At 46.7% G+C, this 22,267-nt stretch overlaps 1 protein-coding gene across 3 annotated transcripts in view; it reads left to right on the plus strand.

The window, feature by feature from the left end:
• LOC142560505 (serine protease 33-like) overlaps positions 1 to 22,267 on the plus strand; it is a 35,915-nt gene that overhangs the window by 8,574 nt on the left and 5,074 nt on the right. Inside the window, exons 3-9 of one of the 3 annotated variants that reach the window (XM_075672664.1) lie at positions 1,058 to 1,289; positions 3,980 to 4,136; positions 6,963 to 7,130; positions 10,826 to 10,958; positions 14,306 to 14,477; positions 17,331 to 17,473; positions 18,736 to 20,155. In XM_075672664.1, coding sequence (XP_075528779.1) covers positions 1,058 to 1,289; positions 3,980 to 4,136; positions 6,963 to 7,130; positions 10,826 to 10,958; positions 14,306 to 14,477; positions 17,331 to 17,473; positions 18,736 to 18,894 — 1,164 coding nt within the window. In that variant the 3' untranslated portion in view covers positions 18,895 to 20,155. Of the gene's footprint in view, positions 1 to 1,057; positions 1,290 to 3,979; positions 4,137 to 6,953; positions 7,131 to 10,825; positions 10,959 to 14,305; positions 14,478 to 17,330; positions 17,474 to 18,735; positions 20,156 to 22,267 lie in introns of those variants that run through there. The other 2 variants (XM_075672662.1, XM_075672661.1) reach the window with 2 other exon arrangements.

Below are 22,267 nucleotides of genomic sequence, written 5' to 3' on the forward strand. Positions count from 1 at the left end.
AAAGGCGTTGGGGGCGGTGCAGAGGAGTTCGTCGATCTTAGGTTTACTTTTTTCAGCGGTAATTCTTATGTATTCTTCTGACTCTCGACGTTCCCCTGTGCCCAGCCGTCTATGTGTGGTGCCACGAAAGTAGCGATACCTTACATATGCTCCGTATATGATTCGGTTACCTGCTTGGGAGTTGTACAAATGTTTCTGCGACGCTCGCAAAGCACAAACACTAACGATAAAGAAATCCAGTGCGACTTTACTTCTGTTAGCCTAATATAATCGCTACCGCCAAGCTGGTTTCTATGGTTGGCATCGTAAGCAGCATCGTTGTTGTAAAAGTAATTTGAAAGCGATATATACCAACAGGTGACACCAAAGTAGTGGGACCCAGCAGCATTTGTAAAGTCACCAAACGCACACATCCTTAGTTAACTGTACTACATATATTCACACATTATAAAAAGGCACTATGAAAGAAAAGGAAGAAACACATAACAAGAAGCCGCCAAAGGGGAACGTTGATGCCACAGAAAACACAAGAAGCTAATTCCCCGCCAGGTTGTAAGATGTTGATAAGGTTAGCATAGCAACAATGCTAATCAGATTCGCATGAACAATAACGAGCTATAGGGCCAAGTCGTTGCAGACGACAAGATTCAACGGCCTCTTATCATTTTCTTTTGCGCCCTGCAATCTGCGTACCAGCAGGGGTGCCATTCTGGACGCTGCGAAATTCCGCCGTATTTTCAAATTCGCCAACTTGTCAGCACTAATTGGCCCACGGGGCTGCTACGTAAGGCCTTTCTGATCGGCTCAAAACGCCGCCATCGCAGAATTTGACATTGTCCAGAATAGCACCCTTGGACGCTCAAATTTAACCGTGCCTGTGTTTTCAGCCAATCGGCGAGCGCGTGGCCGCCTTGTCAGTCAATGAGAGCCGACGAAATGGCCAAATTGAGAGAGTTCAAGATAGCACCTCAGGTATATGCGAGGAGGTTATATATAACCTCCTTGGGTATAATGCACAGAAGGAACAATGTTGTCTTATTCGTTATTTTTCCGCCAGGTGGTGCGCCTGGTGAGCCAGTACTTTTCGCTGGACGACCGCTGCCTGCAGAGCGTGCTGCGTGTGCATGACGGTGCTTCCCGGGACGCTCCTCTGTTGGCAACCCTGTGCGGTGCCGACCCGCCCGCTGAGCTGATGACGTCGGCCGGGGCCGTGCACCTGGAGCTTGAGTTCCGCGCAATGCACGTGGGCGAGGGCTTTATGTTCTACTTCGAGCATGCCCACAGGCCGGGTAAACCATGCCGATTCACGTGACTCCGCGAGTCTGATCCTCACTAACCTTTAATTGAAAGTTAACATTTTCGCATCAAAACGTAACAGCTTTTTTTCTTTTTTTCTTTTTTGACTGATATGCTGTTATGATCTGTTGGAGCAAGATCTATGGGAAATATTTGCGGGAAACTACATATATAAATTATTTCCGCATGTTTTGTTTACGACGTCTTACGGTTTGACTTGACAAAAAGAAATGCGTGTCGAATATTTTTCGAATAACGAGCAGCCACTTTCTGCGTAAATATAAAACGGTATTCACATTCAAGTATATTCACAGCGTTAGCAAGTTTCTGTCTTTAGGTTGCACGTCATGAAATGTCGTTTATTAAATGCCCAAACGAAGCCTTTAAGAGCAGTGAAGCAGTTTATTCGCATATTACAGGACTCAATGGTTAGTGCGCATGATGGCGGTTTAACCGCAAAAGTCCTGCTTTCTAGAGCGAGATAACGAGCTCCACTACGTCGCGACTCGCGTCTCACATCCGCTGTGGCCGCTGGGATGAAATTTGTCGCGCTTAGGCGCAGATTTAATTTTTGATATCGCACAGTTGGGCGGTTCGATGTATTCGGAAACTAGTAGAAAAAGAAAAGATATTTGTATTTACGCATAATGACTATTTGATTCGAAGACCGAACAGAATAAGGCAATATTCGATTAATTGTTGTTTCGAATATTTGCCCATCCTCACGAATTTCTTGCCGAGGTGAGGATGCATGCCAGTTCATTCACTGTGTGCGTGAGGGTCGCCATTGGCGTGTTTATTTGAGTGGTGAAGCGGGGGCGCACTTTCAGGCTACTGACGGGCAATGGAAAGAAGAAGAAGAAGAACAACAACAAGATGATGATGATGACGATGGTCAGGCCAAACTGCAACCACATATCGTGGTCATCGCACGTGTGGCTACGGGATCAATCGAGCTTGTTTGCAATGACCAAGCGAGATGGGTAGCAGCGTAAACTGCGTTACAGGATGTATTGCGGGCTTTTAACAGACGTTGGTCACGGGGGTGTCACAGGAGTGTAAGCGCAACTTGTCAGGCGTCGTTTGCGCAACTGAGAGAGAGAGAATCGAAGAGGGAAAGGTAGGGAGGTTAACCAAGGACCTTTTCTGGTTGGCTACCCTACACTTGGGGAGAGCAAAAAAGGGAAGAACAGAGATGTCTGGTTTTGTTACGGTGTCACAGAAATGAAAACTCAAGTCTCGATCTCAAAATGCCGCAGTGTTGGACGCTATTGTGCAATATTCTACTGCCGCCCGTTACTGGAACGGAACTTTTACTTTTAAACGAAAGAAAATTCATTCAGAACGGAGCAGAGGTTGCTGATATCAATTTTGCGTCCAGCTCGTATTTCCACAGACAATTTGGAGTAGGCTGTCTTCGTAACCTGACGTGAATAAGGTAATTGTTTTAAAATTTACCTAGCTCTTATTCAGGTTCTCTTTCGTCGCGTTTTCTCGAAGGGATTGTCAGTATAGGCATAGAGAGTTCTGTGAACGACTGGCCGTCGTTTTTTATACCTGCATCGTGCAGCGTCGGATATTACGCCATGCTGAAGTAAAACTATTCTTGAAATGTTTAAGGCTGAGGGAGGGAGATGTAGAGAGAGGGTGAAGTTAAACACGAAAACAAAGGGTCGTTCACTTTGAAACTCATTCTTTGCATGGACAATCATACAGTCATATTGTGTTTGCGCCGTCATAAACGTGTCTGTTCCACACGCTCGCAATTTGTGACACATATACACGCGGTTCGGCAATGAAGAGAAAGCTACGGGGGCGGAGCTTCTGCGCCAAGTAGTCCGGAACAGCACCTTCCCGGTTTTGTTTTAACCGGTAATTCAACCCTATTCAATGCTATTCCCATAGATATTAGGAAATTTATGCTCTATATTATTTTGGAATAATCCACCCATTTCTTGGCCAATCCCCCATCGTGGGTAGGAGGCACACGTGCCACAGGCTACAACAACAACAACAACAACAACAGTGTGTTGACAGCCGGCCTATACGCTGAACGAGCGTAGCTTCCACGTGTGATGGTTTCGCATCTGCCCAAAGACGAAAGAGAGAGACAAAAATAAAATAAAACATTTTTAAATCAGGAAAGTGAGTTAAACTGAACACTCGGTGGTGCATTTTGTCTTGTTTTGCTGTTGCAAATCGGATGTTCATGTTTTCTTTTCTCCCCCAGTTTAAAGTTACGTGAATCAGAACGTGGAAGCTCTCTCTCTCTCTTTCTCTCTCTATCTCTTCAGCGAAGCTGTCAAGGGCTACTTTCCCCACTATCGTGTCCGCGTGTAGCAAAAAAATCCCGAAGATAGTACAATGCCGGGCCGACCCGCCGCGGAGGTGCAGTTCGTCATTTAGGGGCCCACATACACATTTTCGCTTTTCATCCTTCTTTAGAGTGAAAGGGAGCTGAAGTTTATTTTTATTTTTTTCTGGAGCGCTCTATACTCTTGCGTGCTTCGCGTCGGTAGATTTCTCTGCATCGCCGCAGAAAGTTGTCCGCGAACGTAATAGGCCAAAATAACACCGAGCTTAGCAGGAGATAAGTGAATCGCTTTCATCTTAAAGTGCGGACTTGAAACATACAAGCTCACTTTCTCATCACCTTGTGCTCAATGGACCATGCATACTGCAGTGGAGTGTGCCGACGACCTCCTGAGCTGTCGCAACGGGCACCGATGCGCCAACAGTGATCAGCTGTGTGACGGGAACGACGACTGCGGGGACGGCACCGATGAAGAGGACTGCTCCGTCTCGGCTGTGAACGCCACGGGAGGGTTTCGTCCGGCTGTGTACGTTACAACCTCAACGCTCTTGTTCGCTCAGTCCGAGTTTATTGTTATATATCTTCAATCCTGTGTCTGATGCATTGGAATTCAGCGGAATGAGCCAACTCGCGAATGCACTTGTTTGAACTTTCATCGCTCCTTCAATTACTGCCTTTTCTATGTTCTATGCTCTATGGTGTCCCTGTGTATAGTGTCCCTCCCACGCGCACTCAGCGCTTACTCTCCCGTTTTACCTCTTTCTATTCCATTTTCCCCCACCCCCAGTGTAGGGTAGCAAACCGGGTGCGCGTCTGGTGGACCTCCTTGCCTTAGCTGCACTTGCTCTCTCTCTCTCTTTCCGTGCGATACCGGTTTTCGCCGAGGACGTCCCCCTGGCTGATCGCCTCTGAACCTCCCTCCCCACGCTTTCAGCGGTGCGGCCGCTGCTGCTCCTTCCCTCCTTCACTCACCCCTCTTTTCACTCCCATTCCCCCTGTGCAGTGCGGTTGAGGTGTCCTTCTCGGAGAGACAGTTACTGCGCTGCACTTCATCCCAATTTTTCCTTCTTCCAAACTAGAATTGTGTGGGTGTGCGTGTGCGTGCGTGCGTGCGTGTGTGTGTGTGTGTGTGTGTGTGTGTGTGTGTGTGTGTGTGTGTGTGTGTGTGTGTGTGTGTGTGTGTGTGTGTGTGTGTGTGTGTGAGAGAGAGGGGGGGGTGCACGCTATGCCTGTTCGATGCGACGCGATGACATTGCGTCCCTTGTGGTTGGGCATCGCTTTTACAAAGGACTACTGCCATCGCATCGGAATGATGGACAGTACAGATTGACGTGTTCAAACGTTGCACCTTAGTTATGATAAGCGTTGACGCTCGGCCTTGTTTAGGGTTGTGTAAGCGCGCATCGAGAACGAGGACACGCGAGTGGACACACTCGCCCATATTGAAGCGAGTCGTGTCTAGACACAGAGACTGAATCACTAGGCTGGTTATTGAAGCAGCGAAAATAGCAAGCTTAAATGACGAGTGCGTAAGCACGCCTTCGCTTAATTTGTCGACAATATAACTGTCTTTCCCGCACGTGATTTGCTGCGCGAGTAGCAGTGTTTCCGCATGACCGTGTTTCGCATTCCTGAAGTTGGCGCACCTGTTTCCATTAGAGGCTTAGCTGAAGTTAACGCTTTTGTGTGTGTACTTGCATGTTCAAGTTGTCAATGCACTTGTACATTCCTAATTGTAACTATGTTTGAGTATGCGTAAAGGATTAAGGCGGCGCAGTCTGGTACGGTCTTCAGTGGTTTTAACGAGGAAGTCGCTCGTTTCGCACGAGATAATCGTAGTTAAGCTGAAAGAACCAAGGGAATCCTGGTAAATCCATTCGCATTAGTAGCAGCATCTCCGTTGTTGAACTCCGTGTTACTGTATTCTGCTCCTCTGGCAGAGCACGTTCGGTAATAATAAATATTAATAATAAGCATAATAGAAGCACTAATTCTAAGCATCATTATATTGCACTACATCGGGGTTTGCCAGAACTCTCGAAAACAGGATACAGGCAGTCACTTTCGTACAGTTGCCTGTAGATGATTGGTCTGCTGCTTAATAACAGTCGTCACAGTATAGGTACTTATTTCACTCGTTACGCTATACCTATGCGCGTGTTTTAGACCGCAGCGCTCTTAGGCGCCCGTTTTTTGCTGCGAGCGTCGACGTCGGCGTCCTATCTCGTAACCGAACGTGGCACAGCGAAGGCTGAGAGCGAACTCGAAGCGCAGAGGGGGATGGAAATGAAAAAAAAAAAAGAAATGGCGAGAACGACGAGAGTGCAAGGAGAAAAACGGAGGAGGAGGGTACGGCGAAATCATGAGAAGGAGAGCGTAGTGCCGCGGCACGAGGGTCTTTGCTGCGACTATGGCTACGAGATGGCGCCAGAGCAGCGCGCGTCGTCCGTACGGAAACAAAGCGCTGCATGAGCGGAGGTTGTCTGCGACGGCTGCTGAGAATCGCGCCCCGGGTCCCACACACGCGTCCTCTCGCGATCTTCCGATTAGCGACAGTTGCGCCACGCCTAGCTCCGTTTGCAACGTGCCGCACAAGACAGATTGTCCGCGCCCGCCAATACGTCGTGAAATGAAAACACGTACACAGCTGCGCTCAAAATTAGCATTAGGGAGTGTCGTAACCGTCGGTGAAGTTTTTCTTAATAAGAAACATTGCGTAATATGTTTCATACGGAGCCGTAACTAAGCTTCGCCAACTCGAAGGAACCCGTCGTTCTGCAGACTCATGACAGGGAGCCCCATAGGAAGGGGCTGCCACCTCGTCGATAGTGCAGCCCAGACCTCACCTACGCTTTATTTCGCATCATGAAAATTTCACTGCTAACTGCTTGGCTCACCTGATGTCACAGACAAAGCAACGAGCGACAGTCCGAAGTTGCGTAGTTGCGACGCAGTTGCCTTGTTCCACAAGACACACAAGAATCGAGGATCAAAACTATGCAGAGACACATAACTGCACAACCGGCCGTGTGTACACCGCCCCAAGTATTCGGTCACGATTTTGTTTCGTTCAAGATGTGCCTTCTATATATATATATATATATATATATATATATATATATATATATATATATATATATATATATATATATATATATATATATATATATATATGATACTGCACATTTAATGCCACACAACTTATTTTGCAACGAATACCAAACGCCGTGTTGTTGGCGAGTTTTCTTAGTGGTTGCGTTGTCCTCGTGCTTGTGTTCGCGCGTCTGTTGCTGGTGTCCGTGAATGACGTTCCGCTCCTGCCGTTTCTCTGTGTTCGGGCAAGTTGCGGCAGCGCCCCGACAGACACGGACCGTATCGTGGGCGGTACAGAGGCCTCGATGGACCGGTGGCCCTGGATCGCCCAGCTGCGCATGCCTCGCGACGAGCCGAACGGGTACCGCTGCACGGCCACGCTGATAGCGCCCAAGTGGCTTGTCAGCGCTGCGCACTGCTTCAAAGTGTGAGTGAGAAAGATGTTTAGTGTGATCTCCCTTGTCTCCTTCAGTGCTAGGTCATCGCACGGTAGAAAAGAGCGATGACGTCTATTATCGGAAAGCGTTCGCGAACTCACACGCACGCACACACACGCACACACACGCACACACACACACACACACGCACGCACACCCCCGCACGCACGCACATACACACACACGCACACACACACACACACTTCGCGCTCCACACCATGATGCTCGCGTATACTTTACCGAAATGCGTACTAGCAGTACGGCGAAGAAAGAAAACAGGAAACGCGGTATTGCTCTCAAGCGCGCTTCATTCCACAACGATAAGTAATAATCTGTGTTACATTGGAGAATATGGTGACGCTTATTCTCGTCCTCTATAAAATTGTAAACACATGAATGACTCAATAAACACGACGCAGAAATGAAAAATGCAATCCGCGTTCCGGGTGCTAGCTTCGGCGCAATACAAGAAGGCTTTGCAGCAAAGACTATCTCGAGACTCGGCGCAAAAGCCGGCAAGTGGCGCCACCTCACGTTTGCTCCGCGCACCGTCAGCGCGCGCGTTGGTTCGCTGGTTGCGCGCGGTCGTGTATAGGCGCAGGCTCTGCAGAAGTGTATTTTGAGTGTAGAGTTGAAGTTCAACTTGAACGTGAACATTTATTCAATTTTAGTGGCCTGTACATACATAAATGGGCACATTTATCATGCAGGAAGAGGTGCCCCTGTGAAACACTGTAGGCGGACAATATGATGCATAGAAAAAAAAAGAAAACTACTAAACAGCAAGATAAAAAAAATAAAGCGATGTACATATGAATAGCGGGAGCAGAACCAGTGCTAATTTCGCCTGCACATTTTTTAGTAAAGACAGAAAAAGAATGCAACTTCTTAACACAACAAATCGAATATGCGCTGCAACATTAAACTACATCTGCCTTTTATTTCCTTTTTTTTATTTACTCAACAGCAGCCAAATATACCACGACACACCTTTTTTTAAAATACTACTGTTGGTGATGTTTGCGTGTTATACGCTGAGGCGTGTGTTTAAGTGATACCATGGCGCTAACTCTTGTTCTTCTTTAACATTGGGAACTGTGTGCAGGGCCCGGCCTCAATTTCCGTGGCCTTCATTCCACCAATCCCGAAACACTACTTCGTCAACCAGTGTTGTTTGTGGAAAATGAAATTGAAAGGAAAAAGAAGAATCCCATAAAATTTGAACTGCTAGGCAGGTTTGTCAAACCCTTATTGTTGTAAATGCTGACCCAAAAATTGGGCAACGCGAATTATACATACCGAACTTTGCCGCTAAGTATTTATTAACGCCTGATGACAAGCGCTGTCTTATATTGCCGACAGCTTTCTCTTCTTTCTTTCTTCTTTTTTTTTTCTAACTGCGCTGCCAATAATTCATTCTCCTCCAAGCGCAGTACAAGACATAGGGGGAGTTTCGATGACGCATTTTTACTTCGGATTGCAGATAATTAATTACGCACCGAAATTAACCATTGAGCGCAACACCTACTTTATTCCCTCGTGTGTATACTGCCTGAGAAGAATAACAAAAAAGCGGAGGCGTTTGTCATGGACTACGAACAGGCACAGCGCTGCATTTGCAAAACAGCGAACTAGGCAAGATGGCGCAAATCATCGATAGCGTGTGTCCCGTTCTTAAAGAGACACTGAAGGTAAATACTGGACCAAGTAAACTACAGGAGTATTTTTTTTTCAAGAATACGTTATCGTTAATTTCGCGTTAAGATGTTGATTACTAGAAGAAAAAATGAAGTCCAAACTTTCTTTCGTTCTTTTCTTTGTTTGCGCCGGAACCTGTGCGGGTACAAGTCTGACGTCACCGATTTCGACGTATTTTCTTGTATTTGAGCCGTTTTGGCGCAGTTAGCCTTTACTAAAGTGGCTAACTTCAACGTTTAGCTCTACTGGAATACCTTGTAGTTCATCTTCGCTGACTAAAAAATGGGCCCGTGCAGATTCTGGGAAATTCCACGCACGGATAGCTTGTGCGTGAACTTCAAGGTGGCGTCACCCCTCGTCCTTCGTGTTTGCGTCTTTGCCGGCTAGTTAAGCCTCCTCTGAAGATCAGCTCCCAATGAGAGAGTCCGATAGACTTAGCTTGGCATTTACTATCACTTCCGTTTAGACAAGTGTTTGGACCTGACCAAACCATTACTATAACGCAGCAATGAGTGCCGACAATGCGCGTGTTATTGAAGGAAGTGGTTTTTCAACATCGCTAACAAACACTTGTCGAAGCTCTGCCGGTCTTTTGAAATGTCGTGGTGGGGGTGGTAAACTTTATTGAAAAGGGGAAAGGGGGAGGTGGCTGAGGAATCGGGCTCAACCAAGGCCCTGGGCCTGCTTGGCCTTCTCCGCCCAGTCTACCAGTTCAAGCCGTCGGTCGACGTCCCCGGAACTGAGCCAGGCTGTCCAGTTAGTTTCGCTGCTGACGGGGGTATGAGAAAACGGGAGTGAGGTGCATTCCCACATTATGTGTGTGAGTGTCCGTGTTTCTGAACAGAGCCTACATAGGTCGCTTTCCTTGCAATCTTTTTTGGAAAATGCGGCCCATTCAGTTATTCTGGTGTATTGCAGTGAAGTTCAACAGACTGCCGAAGGCAAACTGTTGAACTTTTTAAACACGATTGTGTATCCTCGCCAGTTGACGAGCTTGCTGTGCAAACGAAGGAAGCGTCGATGACGTGCTCCAGGGCACTGCGTCTAGCATGGTCTAGGCTTCGCGCCTGCAGGCGAGACGGAACGGCGTCAATCGTCTTGATTCCTGAATGGCAGTGTCCCACGCGAGTGTAACGTGTACACGGCAGGATCTGGGCACGCATTAAGGGAAAATTCTTACGCTAGAATCGCTCACCGCCAACCAATCACGTTTCCGGACATATTATTAGCGAAAGTGACCGGCCAAATGGCGAGCACCACTTGTGAAGGAAAAGCTCTGTGAATTCGGCCCTTGAACTAGCGTTTTACGCTGAACGACTAGGTATAGATAGTAATGTAGGCCATGACCTCGCTTCTGTGAGTCCGTTTGTCTGCGCATGATACTCAATTTTACTATGCCGTGCATAAGTCGAGCTGTAAAGGTTGTTCCTCCCTCGATGATCGCGCGCGACTGAGTACGATCGCGCTCAGGTGGCTGCAGACAACCGCGTTGATTTCTTCACAAGCTCGTCTCCTATAGACGTCAGCTACGCGAGCAGCCAGTTTGGCTAGAGTGTACTAGAACGTTTTGTAGCTTGGCTAAAAAAACGACAACTTAGTTCAGCAAAGTAGACGCACCCTCACTCTCCGCTCAATAAGCTCTGTAGATGAGCGGAGACAGCGTTCAACGTTCCGCTGCCTGTACAATTAAGCGTTGAGCGTACGAACACTATAGCTGGCTCGCGCTGAGCGGTTATGTGCGGATGGCTACGATACACGGGCCTGACTGAAGCTGAGTGTAAACGCTCTGCTAAGGACGTCTGTCAAGTGCTGGGGAACGATGGACTTGATTAGCTTTGATAACTATACAGCTTTAGGTATAGAACGGATCTGATTTTTCAACTTGAATAAAGTCAGATTATTGTCGTTTCTCGCAAAAGAAGAAAGGAAAGAAAGAAAAGAAGCTCCACCACTGAGCAAGCTACATATCAAACTTCTTTGGGTGCAGCTCGCTGAAGCCGGACCGGTGGGTGGTGAACCTTCGCCGGCATGGCATCATCCTCCAGGAGGATGAGAGCGTGGTTCGCTACGTACACCGCATCGTCATCCATCCTGGATACAACGGCTTCAAGCCGTGGAACGTAAGCTGCCTCAAAACCTACCGTATCTGCTCCATCCGTAAATTTTAACAATGAGAGTTTCTATGATGTATTTCGCGCATGTGAGCGCTAGATATCGCACTGAACAGTCACACGATGCAACAATAACTTGCGTTTATTATTTGTAATTTTTAGCGCTTGTGTAGTAAGTGTTATACTCTTTTGCATTCTGCCTATTCTCACCTGTTTATACGCCCATACGCTTTATACGAACTGACAGAAGCGAGATTGAAGCGGTGGTCCGTGCGACAAATAATCTCCTTTTTGTGACAACCCTACTGACGCAGCAATGGCACATTACATACCCAAGGGATTAATCTGAGCGGCCTCAGCAATCGAGACCGCAGATTACAGTGCCCCATAAAGTTTCATAGAATAGTTACTATAGTAGGATACATTATTTAAAAAAAAACAGCAGTTGGCAACCAATGCACACGGACCGTGCGGGTTGTGTTACTCCGCCAGCCAATCGCAGCCAATCCAGCCAATCTACTCCTTTCATTACACTGTCCCCAAAATCGATCACCCGTTACAAATAAAGCTAGCAACCCATTGCTAAAACGCACATCGCACACCGGCGATTACACTTTTCTTTTTTACGGCGAAACTGTCTATAGCTAACCGCCGGGAAATTTGCATGTGCGCGTGCCATGCAAATTTCCGCCCTCCCTTTGTCTTTCCTTTGTCTCCCTCTCTTTGTCTTCGTTCCAAGCCCGTGCGTGCCTAGTTTCCTTCCGCTCTCCTGGGGTGGCGGGTACGTCGCGGTTGTCCTAGGTTGTCCTGTCATTGAGGGACTTTAGGTTGTCCCGTCGAAACTCCATGCGTCGAAATGTCACACGTGCATCCTTTCCGCCGGCTCCTCGGGGCAGCAGCATCGCTCCAATCACGTGCGTGACTAGTTGCCTCTGGCTCCCCGAGGTGGCGGTAGCCGTCCCAGCTGTGGAGAACAATAACGAAACCAGATGAAACCAGCAGCGTCCGAGCAGCGCCTTTGGTCGCGCATAGATTTGGCCCTGGCTAAGAACGTGTCCAACGTTGTACCCGAGCCGATCGGTGTGCCCCATAGCGACTACAAGGCCATCGCCACCACGACCAAACCATAATGACCCGTCGATCGAGACGAATAATGACCACCGATCAAGACAATAAATGTGTGTGCGTACCTTTCGTCACGATGACCACCTATCAAGACAGTAAACGAGTTCGTACCTTTGTTCAAAATTCTGTGTCACCTCTGTGTCGCGTGCTAAACAGCTTCGCTGGCTGGTCGTCCGCGTTCGCAGAGCGGAATGGCTCATCATTCTTTTTTGCTTTTTGCTTGTATGTCACGTGTCGTGTGCTTTGTGTATGTTTGCTTAGAGCTTCCTGGACATTATGCCAGGTAAACCTTCCCAGGATCCATTAAAGAGCTCTTTCCATCTCTCTTTGTTATTCCTCAATTTGTACATATTTATTTTCCCCCGCTATCGTAAACTGCACAACGGCATCGAGCCAGAGCACGTGTTATGCATGCCGCTGCTCGAGACAGCAAGCTTGGATGAAACTTGGTTGAAACGTTGGCCCTCTAGTCGTTAAACCTCATACTGGTCCTTCGACCAGACTTGGCAGTCCGGAACACCAGCTGTAGTCATCACCATTATTAACTCTGCGTAGTTTCCCGAACAATGAAAAACGGCGCTGAAAAAACACGCACATAATTAGGAGGGCGGATGCCACGAGCTCGCTTGTCAAAAAGAAGGGGAAAAATTGTTTATTGAGGAAATAAACCGGGCATATATATATATATATATATATATATATATATATATATATATATATATATATATATATATATATATATATATATATATGTGTGTGTGTGTGTGTGTGTGTGTGTGTGTGTGTGTGTGTGTGTGTGTGTGTGTAGGCGCGGACCACTGCTGGACACAGGCACATAAAAAGTCGCATGCCGCCAAGGAAACAACTACGCCGTATAAAAGCGATGAGCGTAACATAAATGCATAAACCATTTCTTTTTTCCGCGCGTTTGTGTGTATATATCTCGTCTTTCTTCTTCTTTTTTTCGTTCCCCTAGTGAGCTCTTAGTTGGCAGTTGGCGCACCTTTCGTGGATTCTTATCCTCCGTTGTTTAGTGCTGACATCTACCATGCCTTCATAGCGGTGCGCCCAACGCACCATTTCATTAGATCATTGCTTGTATGTAGGGCACGGAGTGATGTAGGGTGTCTGAGTTAACATGAACCGTGCTTTAAAAAATGCGGAGCCTTTGATGCTGGTGTAATCAACAACGGTGACGCTCAGGGACCGAGTCTAGACGGAGCGTAAAATTGTTATATTTTTTTTTTTGCCTGTAAGTAATAATGTGCGCAATTCTCCTAGTTACGGTCACCTGTGCAGTTGTTAATTAATATTGCAATAAACTTCCATTTGTCTATATGTTGTTAGCAACCAACTGGAGAAGCATCCACTATTTTCGTGTTCTTATTAATGTAGTAATTAATGCTAACTATAATTAGAAATACTTCAATTATTACTTAAGGATCACAATGTCGATGTGAGGTGTTTGTAGAGCTCATTTGCGAATGACTAATTTGTTTGCGACGGGTTAGCATTTGAGTAGCTCCTTTTCTCCGTGTGTGAAAGAAAACCGCTGCGGCTTACAAGCGATGGGCTACAGCCGCTAGATTCATGGTCCATTCTGTTCTTTTTCATTTTTTATGTAAACTGGCGTTTATATTTTTGAGTATTATTTATCACTCATAGCTCCTTGGCTCATATATAAGTAAAATAAAGTTGCAGGAAGCACGTACTTCCAACGACTCCACCTGATCCCCTAGCTAAATCTATCTATCTATCTATCTATCTATCTATCTATCTATCTATCTATCTATCTATCTATCTATCTATCTATCTATCTATCTATCTATCTATCTATCTATCTATCTATCTATCTATCTATCTATCTATCTATGTTTTCGAATGTGCTAATCAAACATGGCATTGGCGTAGCTGCCGTAAAGTTAACAATTCGAAGATTTGTTAGCTAAACGGTACTACTTACTTTCAAAAACGAACACAGAAAATTCTGAAGGCTTCTCCAGGAGGTTATTAAAAACATCGCTGTTGGCTTTATCCACACGAACGCCTTCATTTTTTTTTTAAGATGCTTCATGTCGAAGTTTAAGGTTATCCTCAGTTTTGACTACACACGACAGTCACGATAACGAGTCGCCGTTATCGTGGCTCCGGAGCTAAAAAAAAAAAGTGAAATGGCGCGGGACACCTGATGAATGCGGCGTCGACGAGGGCTTCGCTCTTCCTCGCCGCAGCACACGACACCGTGGCTCTGGCGGAAGGAGCACGACCTCGCCCTGATCGAGCTGAACGCGCCCGTCCCGGTATCGGATTCGGTGCAGCCCGTGTGCCTGCCGCTCGATCCCGACTACTGGCCGGCCAAGGGGACGCTCTGCCGCGTCGCCGGTTGGGGAGTCACCCTGAACCGTAAGTGTGCGGCCCACGCTGGCTTCAGAGAGAGAGAGAGAGAAAGATAGAGAGAGAGAGAGATAAAGAAAGAGAGAGAGAGGGAATACAAGAAGGCAGGGATGTTAACCAGTCAATAGTCTGGTTGGCTACCCTACACTGGGGGGTGGGAGAAGAGGAAGAGAAAGAAGGGAGAGAGAAGGTGTAGATACGTGTACGGACAGCACTTGAGTTAAAGTCGCTCGAGCAAACCAGAAGTTCTGAGAAAACACAAAAGTACGTTCACTGCCTTCTGAGCCGATGATCGGTCGGGACGGTGCTCTAATATTGTCTGTTCACTCAGAGGACGATCCTGGCTTCGAAATTCCAGCTAGGGTCTTCGGACCATCGAACGCCACACGCTCGTTTTTCGAGGCGCACTGCGCTCGCTACTCCTAAAGCCCCTGCATCCACGCGCCACCGCCGCTTTGGAGGGGCTGGAGGGGCTTTAGCTACTCCGACCCCGTCCGACTCGCGTGCATTTGTGACAGTTGCTGTGCGGAGAAGGTTGCATGTGCTGGCAGAATCTAAAGTTTTGTTGGATGCATGGATCTGAGACAGAGAAAAAAAATGAAACAGAATATTTCTCGATCCTAGACGGGCAGTTCGGATTTCACGTGCGCTACGTGTGTACTAGTCTACACGATAAACGCAGTGCTGAACTGTTTTGATATCTGCAATCTGAAGCTGCGATGACATTCTATTTTTTTTTCCCATAAACTTTTGTCCCAGCGCCTGTGCAGCAAGGTCTGTTGTTCAAAGAGACACTTTTGTCAGTTTAGTTCAGTTTCTGTGTTTCATTTTCACTTTGTTTTTTCACGTAACATACATCTTTTGGGCGGATTAAGTAAATAGACGGGAAAAATGACAAAGATAAATAATCGAGGAACCTTGATATGTGCTTGTCTGCGCCTGACTATCGGTCCTTGCCTCTAGTACATCTCGCGTACGAGCAGCAACGGTTAAATCTTACCATCTTTTCACAGATAAGGAAGTTAAAAAAAAGCTCAATAAGGTATATGAATTGCCGCACACTGCAGCAAAATTAACCTATATATCTCGCAAGTGCCGACATCACATTCAGGAAAATGCTTTCACTTCAAGAGGAACTCAGTTGGACTCTTCCTGCATTGAGTAGAAATCACAGAACTGAACATATTCTTTGTTGTGGATTCAGGGGAGAGCAAAAATAATCTGTCGAGGCAACAGCTCAATACACAAGTAAAATAGAGCATGTGATGAAAACAAAAATTTATTTTCGAACACTAATTAATATTCAAACAATAGGCAAAGGTGAGATTTGGAACAAAGGCTTCCAGATGCGTTTAGCAGCAGTTGTCAGCTCGACGCTGTGTGTCAGCAATTTCTTTCCGCTTTAGTAGAAGAAATCTTCAGATTAACAAATCCGCTTGCAAGAGCAGACGCAGCAGCTACACTACGTTCCATGGCAGCTGATTGTACAGTCGCCTTGTGGAACTGAACGAGCTTCACGAACGGTCGCCTATATTCACTGGCATCCTCCCGTCTGGGCTACCGAGGTGTTAACGAACTTCCTTGTAGCGGTTGTGGCCTGCTGTGGCGGTTAACCAAATCATACACTTATTGAATGGTTCTACAGCCCTATCTGTTTCGCTAGCGCTCGTGATAAAACAGTCGCGCATCTTGTAGGCATCTGTGCACGTTTTAGGAGGGAGAGACAGGTGTCGTGTAATGCATTAGAGAGGCTGGACAGCCGGGCCCCGTCAGAGCAAAATAATGCAATGGTCACAACTCGCGTGTGCCTTAAGGCACACGCGAGTCATGTGTGCTGCGCCAGAAATTCTGTACGCCGGTTGCCTTTTCGCTACTCACCTTTCTCCGTTTCCCTTTACTCATATATCTCTTGAAATCTCTCTCTTTGTGCAGGGTAGCGAACCGGACTTTTTTCTGGATAAACTCCCTCCATCTCTCTCTCTCTCTCTCTCTCTCTCTCTCTCTCTCTCTCTCTATATATATATATATATATATATATATATATATATATATATATATATATATATATATATATATATATATATATATAGATATATATATATCCATCAGCTGCCTAAAGCAGTAAAAGTCTAGATAATGTCGTATAGGTGGCTGAACTGCGAACGCTTGCTTTCATGCATCGGCTGTGCGTTTGGTGCGTTTGGTATATTTCAGGAGAACCGGTTCAATGCGGTAAATCAACCATCAAGCGCGGTAAACAACGGCAGGGCTATTATTTATCTGTGGTAAACACCACAGGTGAAAAATAGGCTTCGTACTTGTGCAAGCAATGTCTGGTGAGGCGACGCTTCGCATGTCCAAATCAGATCGGACGGCTGAACGCCTTTCGACACCATTTTGATGCACACTCATGACATAGCTAGAAGCTAGGATGGCAATTCACTTAAAAAAAAAATGAAAATGCATGGAGGCCCAGCAGACTTTTCGGCACAGTTAAACTATAAGCTGTAAGTAAAGCACGCACTTCAGACGTGTTCTCAGCGCGGCATCGAGAGGATTCGTTGCTTTCGTATTGCAAGGTGTGATGTAACCGCACCGTTTTCATGGCTGAAATGCATGTCATGCGGTATTTCGGCCTAAATCGCGGCGCGCCCATCAAGCAGCGGAAAACGGACGCGTCGATTCCTGTCGGTGTCCCGCTTAAAATAAGTTCGTAATATGATTCACGTGGTTGCCGTCGAAGACGTGAAAAAAATTGCGACGCGCGCTGTCGTCACCCTCTCTTCCCGTCACGATGCCACCGTTATTGAGACACTCTACACGCGACAAAGACTTGCCAACTCTTGTTCGGGTTCTGTGCAGCGACCCAGAGCCGCCATTTTCTGCGAGAGGTGGCGCTTCCGATCGTGGACCGCAAGCAGTGCCAGGCCTGGTTCACGGACCGCGAGATCGGCCAGACGCAGCTGTGCGCCGGCTACGAGAGCGGTGCCCGAGATGCTTGCACGGTGAGGCATGCTCGACGTTGCCTCGGAGATGTGCGACAATCAGGTTAATTAATCGCGAAGCCGTTAGTGTAACTATAAGCGCTCGATAACGTTATATGCCCATTTTCTCGGTTTGCTTAAAATAAAATCGAGAATGAAACCAGGCAACTCACAATGTTTACATCTTCAGGAAATGTGGGAGATGGTGACATGCAGGTAAAGTTTGAAGTCTGTGGGTTAATTGCGGCCTTTGCAATGGATTACGCATGTAAGCGCTCCAGAAAGCTATGATAAGTATGTTTTACGAACGGCGCAGAATTGAGTGCGGTGCCTTTAGAACATCACATTCAATGAAAGCCGGAAGAAATGTATGGCAAATCTCTATGCGAACTTTAATGTGTATGGTTGAATTACAGTGGTTATAAAAGAAATAAGGAAAAGGATGCTTTAGTACATGCTGGAAAGCGTTATACTGACCAGGTGTAGTGATGAGAAGGTTGCAACTGGAGGCTGAAAGTGTAATTAAAGCCGAGAAAGTACCATTTCTGCTTTGCTGTGTTGCACTGTGTTTTACCTACTTACAGTATGTTTACTATAGTGTGCTCTACTGTTCAACCACCGCTCCATTTTTGTACATCATTTAAATTTAATTATCTTGTCAATGATTTGTGTTATGCTATCTCTGCTAGGTCCTCGAACCAAGACATGTTATAGGTAAGTAAACCTTAAAAAATTATAAATAAACAAATGAATAAATCGCTTGCAATGGTACGTTCGGAGAGGAGCCGCACCATTTTCAATTTGCGGCAAGAATTGTGTACTTTGGCGAGAAGGGAAAGGCCATATTGGTACATTACCACTTCGCGGTAAAGTACGCTCTGATGTAATTTACTGATGCAAAGTAAGTGCAAATTTGATATGAAATGACATCACATACAACATCGGATTTATATACCCTATAGGGCAAACTAGTGGCTTAAAATTTAAAGAAGACCTCCAACATAGGACACCTTTTGACGTCACTCGGGAGAAGCCGCGCGTGCGAGGCGTACCTGCAAAGTACTCCTAAGTTCGAAGCGGTTGTGAGACCACACTGGCCGCTTCCGATCCTCTGGCAGGGCAGGGGATCGCAAGTCCAACACCATGGCTATAGCTTACAGCAGGACGTGTCAACGTTCGCAATTGTAGCAGCCGTATCGCTCTGAGGTTCGTGCGTTCGGTCGCGTGCGCTTCCTTGTGCGCGGAGCTCAGACAAGCACATGTTCCACGACCTTCTATTTCAGGGGGACAGCGGAGGACCTCTGGTGACGAGAAACGGAAGCCAGTGGATCCTGGTGGGCATCGTCTCCACCGGCGTCGGATGTGCCAAGCCGCGACAGCCGGGCATCTACACGGCCGTTGCTCCTTATCTGTCTTGGATTAACGAGGAGGCGGGACTATGACTCGCGCCCGTGTCCCACTTATCGGGGAACACGCAGTACCGTGGAAAGGTTATTGAAGTCCTGTGCTCATTGGTGTAACCCTGGTCGGTTTCATGATGCAGAACACTGTACAAGGTTGTGCGGCGAGGGAAGCCTGAGAGAATGCCGCGGCATGCTTTACCTGCTTTACTTTAATGATTTACCTTTTTAGGGCCTTATCTACCTTTTGGTGCGTAAACAGCCCGTAAATTGCCTAGCTAGTGTTCCTCAAGGTGCTTTAGCTGAGATCAATGCGTCTAAGCTATTTTCTCCCAAGAGAGATGTATGCGCCTGGTCAGTGATACTAAAGACACGCGGAATGCCTTATTAGTGAGTCATCTGGCGGCATCTGCTTTTCCAGGCGAACCACAATGTTGAGAAGGGATATCCTTCGAGAAAATCGGGGGTAATTTTTCTTTTCACATTCCGGCCGCTGACACGCCACCGCAATGGATGTATTAAAAGTGTAGTACAAAAACATCAAGGAAGACGAACAATTGAAACGTAAAAGAAAGGAAATACCGCGCAAGTCATAGTTATCATCATTACTTAGCGATTTTCCGCTAAAAATAAAAGAAAGAATGGTTTTATTTCCACAAAATAAAAAAAAAATCGAGGACATCCAAGCACACCTTACGAGTTGTCAACGCAAGGGCACTAATGTTCAGTTGAACGCCGCTGAGCGGTCCTCCGAGCTATGAACCCCTCGCGGGCAAGCGAGTGCGCCGAGTCATTGGGCGTGCATTGATGTGGCCTTACCGAGGCGCAGCTAGAATACAGGCGACAGCTTGCGCAGACAATAAACGCGCGGTTAACACAGCGAGAGCGACGGTGACGTGGCGTCGTGGCAACGCCCTCTCCACGCAACACCTGGCGCGCTGGTGTTCCGTTTCGCCAGCTCTGCTCCGTCCAGGCGCGCCCATAAGCGTGGCGTCGCAGCCAATATTAACTTAGGCTTTTACAGACGCCTGTGACCTAGGTGACGCTTTTGACTCCCTCAGGCTATCCGCGTGTGTGCGCGAGGTCACCGCGACTTTCCTCCCCCTCCCCATCCCTCTTTCCATCTCACCTTTCTATTCCCTTTTTCCCGTCCCCTAGAGTAGGGTAGCCCATCAGACGCGTTTCTGGTTAACATCCCTGCCCTCTCTCTTTATTTCCTCACCCTGCAGCCGCCGAGCAACGGCTTTTTCGCCCGATGGTCCCCATTTGGAGCTACGCATAAAAAAAAAAAAAGGCACCAACACTGTTTCGCACTGGTCACGTTTCATTCCTGTTCGGTGCTCACGTCGAAGTTTCGCTGGCGAGTGATCACCAATGCGCTCGCGCGACATTGATGGGTAACACTGGTTTCGAATGGCCCTTGCCTACATGTTCGCGAAACTGAATTAGCTTCTTTTTATTGGTTCCATAACTGTGCGTGCCGCAGCATGCAGCGAGAAGAAGCTTCTGCGCTATCCTTTGGGCCGTCTAAATATTCGACAGCGAAAACAATGAATGTCAAAATTTTGAAATATTGGTCCCCCGCATTCCGCTTCAAATTACATTGGTCTTTCTCACAGTATTGTCCTGCAGATTTGGAAGAAAAATATGGAGGACGCTTAAGCTTCGCCTTTAAGAGTGAAACGCGATAGCATTCTAAGATCCTTGACTGCGTCTAACGCTTCCCGGCAACTTGCGATATGGATTTAGGAACGTCTTTCCTTGGCGTGTGATTCGCAAAAGTACACGCTTCCTTGCATGCGTGTCTGTAGCTTCCTTCCGCGCGAGCGTTGGACATAGCTGGATTTTCAGCAACACGCGTTCTCACGGGGAGAAGACCACTGCAGCGAACCGCTTCGTTTTACTGCAAACAGCCGTTTTATTTCAAGCATTCGTGAGTGCGTGATGGGGAAATTTTCCCGTAGGCTCAAGTTCACATATGTAGGTGACGTTAAGAGGTATTGTGGGTTTAAAAGGGATGGTAAAGGTCCGTAAAGGCCTGCCTTATAGGTAGCGTCAATGGTCTTATAGGATGAAACCTGAACGTCTGGTCAAATTTCGTGGGTAATCCTGACATCAGTGTTTGGTCAAAAATATTTTAGCTTGAAATAACGAGCTTTTATTTTTTCAATTAGACTAGCAGTTACATTAGTAGAGCGAAGTCACTATAAGGTGTGAGAGGACTCCAGCGGGCTCGGCTCTCTTTCAGAGGTGAAGAGCATCTGCACTGTGTTTTTGTGGGTGGAGCTTGTACTGATCTCTTAGGTTGTCACAGACTTTAGTTGCATTAGTAGCTTCACTGCCAAAAAAAAAAAATAATATTCGCGTAAAAATTATTTAGGGTTACTAAGTCGACTGATAACGTAAGTATGTATAGCGGACACTGAGCAGAAATCTACAGACATCGTGAGACAGTTTTAATGGGTTGAGTGGAAATATCGGACCAAGTACAACTTTTATTACGAAAGAATTATGCGGACAGCGCGCCGAAATTATACGGACAACACCCTTCGAAAGTGGCGTTTCGGATTTAGAAACATATATTTTTAGTGTGCAATTTGGAACATTGAGCGCCTCACAATCGGATCGTGGTTCTAGCCCATTTTTCATCTAGCCCATAGTTTCATCAACATTTTTTTTTTTTTTTTAGCAGACGTGTGGCTGCGTAGTTCCCGTGCTTGTGAGCGTTCGTCAATGCTAGCTTCTCCGCAGTGGAAGGGATCATGGGGAGAAAGCATACTGCAGTGATTCGTTTTTTTTTTTTTTTAACTGTGGACAGTTGGTTTATTTGAATTATTTATGGGTGCGGTAATGGGAGTGAAGTTGAAAATTTTCCATTGCCGGGTACATGTATTCCGCGTATACGTTTTACGGGTATGTGTGCTCTATTGTCGTGTGTACGTGTACCAGGGTCACAACTGCGTGCAGGAGCGGTGACACATAGATCGAACGAGTTCAGCAGAAATGTAGAGCGGGGATAGATCAATAATAATAATAATAATAATAATAATAATAATAATAATAATAATAATAATAATAATAATAATAATAATAATAATAACGGAAAATGAAGCAGCTCGCAGGACGGCTGCGAGCACGAGTGAAACACGAATCGTCCTAAGCGTTATCTGTGGCGTGGGCTATGCGTTTTTGCCCCCCAGTATTCAGCTCGCCGAATCGCTCGTGGGTCTGAAGGTCCAGATTCTTTCATGACATTCCAGTGTAAAGGATGTTTCATAGCGTTCTCGTTTAAACCACTGCGCTCTTATCCGATGCTCGAGCACCCGCCGACTTTCTAAGCATTGACTGGCGCAGCCGAAAGCGATGTGACGACAATGGGATGACGATTTCGAAGTGATGAGGACGGCACAACGAC

Source organism: Dermacentor variabilis, chromosome 10, assembly GCF_050947875.1.
Source record: "Dermacentor variabilis isolate Ectoservices chromosome 10, ASM5094787v1, whole genome shotgun sequence".
NCBI lineage: Eukaryota > Metazoa > Arthropoda > Arachnida > Ixodida > Ixodidae > Dermacentor > Dermacentor variabilis.